Source organism: Hipposideros armiger, unplaced genomic scaffold (genome assembly GCF_001890085.2).
Source record: "Hipposideros armiger isolate ML-2016 unplaced genomic scaffold, ASM189008v1 scaffold_880, whole genome shotgun sequence".
In the NCBI taxonomy this organism is placed as follows: Eukaryota; Metazoa; Chordata; class Mammalia; order Chiroptera; family Hipposideridae; genus Hipposideros; species Hipposideros armiger.
In genome coordinates, this window is record NW_017732230.1 from 650,385 (window position 1) to 654,686 (window position 4,302).

The window sequence follows — 4,302 nt, forward strand, 5'->3', positions numbered from 1 at the left end:
CTCCAGCAGGTCCTGCCCCACCCCCATTGCTCCTCACTGGAACTCCTGGCTTGTTTCCTTCATAGCATCTTGCTCTGACGGCCGGCAAATATTAAGTGCAAACCATGTGCCAGGCACCATTTTAGTCATTGGGAATCCAGATGCTGAACTGAGCAGACAAAAATCCCTGATTTACATTTCAGTGGGGGAATGTCCACCCAACCTGGAGTTGCTTTACTTATGGTTACCTGTCTCTCTTGCCAGAAGGAAAGCTCTGTATGGCCAAGGCCTAGGTCTGCTGTATTACTGCATCCTAAGGGGGTTGCTGGCAAGGTTTAAGAGCTCTGTAAGTATTTATCAAACGACTATGCAAAAACAACAGGGCAACCAAGGAACCAAACCCAGAAAGACACAGGAAATCAAGAGTCCAGTTTTTGCTGCCTCCTGGGGAGATGCCGCTCACTGCCCTGGGGGCTCTCAGGTGAGCACGGGCTTCTGCAGCGCCCCGGGCCCTTCTGGGGGACAGACTAGATATACAATTGGCAGCTTTGGTTAACTGTTGGAGGACAGAGATGACTAAAGGCCAGCACAGTCAGGGAGGGCTCCTTGAACAGGTGAAACCTGAACAAGGCCAAGCCCTCCCCAAATTTAGGGAGAGGGAAGAAAACAAATTTGTGTTTTAGGGCTCTGATGTTCTTTGCTCTAGTAGGAAAAAAGAAAAAACCTTGCTCTGAAAAACGCTTTACTTTTTATTAGTGTCTGGATCAATAAAAGTTTTAGGAATAAAGCTTCTCTCCTGCAATACTAACTGCCAGGGAGACAGGCTGGAATTATTAAATCTGTCTCCAAGCGCTCCAGTGGCTTCCCCTTCTCCTCACCTGTGCAGGGAGCCTCAGGCTACGAAAGAGCAGGCCAAGCACTCTCACCAGCAACACTGCTTAGGGGTCAAAGTCCCTCCCTCAAACCCCCCCTTGCCAACCCCACCAGTTCCCTGGGCCTACATCACATGCCAGGCGCCCACAGCCTTGCCAGCTTGAGGCTCTGCACCCCCACTCCAAGACTTGAGGCTCTCAGAGAGCACGGTCTGATTCCCAGAAGGAGAAAGGAGCCAGTCTGGCACCCCCAATCCCCACCTTCACTCTTCTTCCCAAGCCCCTGAGGGGAGTCTTCCATTCAGTCCCCAGCCTCAGGCCAGGGCCAGCTCAGGGGTTTTAGGCCTGGGCCTCCTAGAAGAAACACCCCACACCCTCCAGCCTCCATCCACTCCCATCTGAGGCCCAGCCACCCATGGGGAGGAAGGTTCTTCCTTCACCCCTGCCCCCATAGCACCACCCACAGACCTTGGTGATGGACGCCCTAGCCTCAGGGATGACCCAGGTCTGGTCACCGGGCGCCCAGGAGCAAAATCCGGTTTTTGAGGATGGCTGGACCTCCACAGAGCTGACCCTCTGGCCCGGCCCAGGATCTTGCCAAGGTTGTCACCGAGAAGTCCAAGACCACAGAGGCTCATCCCCAAGGATGGTGTACACCCAGGCGACGACGCTTCCGGCCAGATCAGGGGACCTCTCAGTCTGGACAGGCATCTAAGAGGCGTGCCCAGACAGGCTTCCCCTTTCTGCAAAGCACACGTTGAATCTGTCTTCCAAGTTGAAATTTCACAAATGACTTAAGAAAACAGTGGTGACAACATCTAGAGATTTCCGGGTCCTCCTGGGAACAAGTGGAAAATTACAGTCTTCCATACAGGTAACCACATGGCATAATCTCCAGGTCCAAGAAGTCTAGAAAGACGTCTGGAAACAAACAGTTGCTTCCAGCCACTGCCAAGAGTACCTCGCAGGGCAGGGCGTCTAGCTCTGGGTCTGAAGGAGCCTCAGTCTGGAGAGGTCCCCTCCAGGCTCCGCCCCTAAAATGCTGGCTCCGCCCAGGGTCATATCCTGACCTGGAGTCCCGCCTCTGGGTCTTTGCACTGGCCATTCCCTTTGCTGGGCCCTAGCTCCGGGTAAGGCTGGTTTTGCCTGATTCAGGTCTCAGATCAAGTGTCCTCTCCTAGGACAGGCTGTTCCTGAGCACGCCAACGAAAGGAGCAACTCCCCCTACCCCCCCTCATTTTCTTCATAGCACTGATCTGAAATCACCTTGTTTCCCTCCCACTTCCCCCATGATGAGAAGAATGTCAGGTCCGCGGGAACAAGGGGGCTGTTCACCCGGTAAGCCTGGCACACCTCGGGCCAGTGCCTGGCACAAGGTAGGCACTAGCAGATGTGTTAAATGAATAAAAGTATCTTTCTAGCTGGTCTGAGACAGCCCAGCTAAAGCTGTGTAGGTGGGAGCGGGGATATCCAGAATACTTGGTGAGGAGTAACCAAAGCCACGTCCCCTGAGCAGCTCGCAGAGCGTTCCAGGCGGCTTTCCTCAGGCCCTCAGGCGGCGCCGCCGCCCCCACACACAGGCTCTCCCAGCAGGACACGGCCAACCCCGCCTCCACCCCCCCACCACCACCACCCAGGCCGGCGGCCCGCCCACCTGCAGCCACAGGCTCTTCCCTTCCCAGGCCCAGAGGCTGGGGACATTCCGTGGCCAGCTGCCCCCAGCTGCAACCACTTTGCGCTCTGACCACGGGGAAGGACAGGCCCCGCCCACGCAGGCCCCACCCAGGTTGGTCGGCCTCTGAGCAGCAGCGGGGAGCCCGCCACCCACACTCAGGGCAAACACGCTCCCTTCCCAGCAGTTCCATTCAAACATTTTAAAAATGCCAACAAAGACCCAGGAGCAGACAAGGCCAGGGACTTCACAACCACGGTCACCACCTGACAACCACAGCCTTTGAGTTCTGCACCGATCTGGAACTAGACAGGGGTCCAGTACCTTGGAAGACTTTGGTTTCCATGCAGCAGTCCTGGGTTCAAGTTTCTCCCTGGGCAGCGTCCCCTGCGCTAAGGAAGCACCTGTATCCTGGGCTGGGCCAGAGGGGAGAGGCGAGGGAAGTCACAAGCAGGTGAGCTGGGAGAGCTGCCCAGGCTTGTGAATGCCACAAGACCACGGGGCAGACAGACCCAGTCAGGCCCGTGGGCCCAAATGCCACCCCACCCACTGGCCTGGTGCTTCATCCTTTGGTCACACTGAGCCAGCCCTCACTGAAATGCACAACCCTAGGGAAGAGCACTCCCAGCCAACCCAACATTTTTACCTGGGGTCACCCCCTTTTCCATCCCACTAGAGAAGCCACAGTGACGTCCTGGGCAGGAAACCATACATCCTTCCCTTGTAAGCACCACCTGGAGGGGCCTCATCAAATTGAGACTGAGGCCCCACACCCAGAAGCCTCCACTCGTGTGGCTGCTGCACTGCTTCCGGATGCAATGGGATTATGGGATTCCCATCCCTCCATGTAAATACGGATAAAGAGGCCATGGGAGAATAGAGCCCGTTCCAGGGGTCCTGACTACTCCAGGGCTTCTGTACCCCCAGGCATCACAAGCCTCAGTTCAGTCCCCAGTGGTTTCAGCCTGCCCCACTTCCTCAGCAAACAGCTGAGCTCTAAGTGCCAGGCAGTCAGGCACCTATTGTGTGCAGGCAGGCAGGCCTCTGGCTGAGACACCTACAGAGCTGGTGAAGAGTTCTGACTGTGGCCCACAGCATCCCCCAACCTGGGAAGTCTGTAACTAGCTCCATCCCCTGCTGTGTCCTTGCTTGGGCTCAGCTCTGTTCTGGGCAGAGGTGATCCTGACCACAGGTGATCCAACAATGCCCACAGCCCCCCTTCCCAATCCCAGGGGACTCCTAGCCAGTGGTGCACCTTCTTCTGAGATGAGGTTTCCCCTCACACCTTTCATTTGGGACTATCAAATGTCTTAAAATTTCAAAACAGGGTGGAGGTGAGGCTATAGTCACAGCAAGAGGCCCTAGGGGAGAAAAGGCTCTTTTGGCTCCCAGAGCAGCCAAGGCAATGGGGAAGGAGGGAGCTGAGCACATCTCCAAGCACCTCCTCCAGGGTGCAGGCCCCAAGGAGGCTTCCCACTTGAGCTCAATCATGGCAACACAGAGGCAAGGCAGATACTGTGACTACTTTATAGATGAAGACATCAATTCCAGAGACGCTCAGTCACTTGCACAAGCTGACCCAGCTTCATCTGAAAGTAGATCTGCCTCACCCAGACAGCCAACTGCACCTATTACCCGTCCCCTCTTATCTCCCTCCCCAGTTCTAATACCCCTTCCTCCTGGAAGCCTTCCTAGACTTCCCTCAGCATGACACCATGCCTCCTGGTTGATCCACACGATTCTAATATCTTGCTATAACAAACTAGGCTCCTATGACAG

The 4,302-nt window shown here is 55.6% G+C and overlaps 1 protein-coding gene across 8 annotated transcripts in view; it reads right to left on the reverse strand.

Annotated features, from left to right (window-relative positions):
* The window catches only part of DAB2IP (DAB2 interacting protein), a 104,386-nt gene that overhangs the window by 42,914 nt on the left and 57,170 nt on the right, over positions 1 to 4,302 (reverse strand). The window contains exon 1 of one of the 8 annotated variants that reach the window (XM_019630011.1): positions 1,320 to 1,664. The exons of 6 other annotated variants lie outside the window; for them this stretch is intronic. In XM_019630011.1, the coding sequence (XP_019485556.1) occupies positions 1,320 to 1,489 (170 nt within the window). In that variant the 5' untranslated portion in view covers positions 1,490 to 1,664. Of the gene's footprint in view, positions 1 to 1,319; positions 1,665 to 4,302 lie in introns of those variants that run through there. One more of the 8 variants, XM_019630015.1, reaches the window with a different exon arrangement.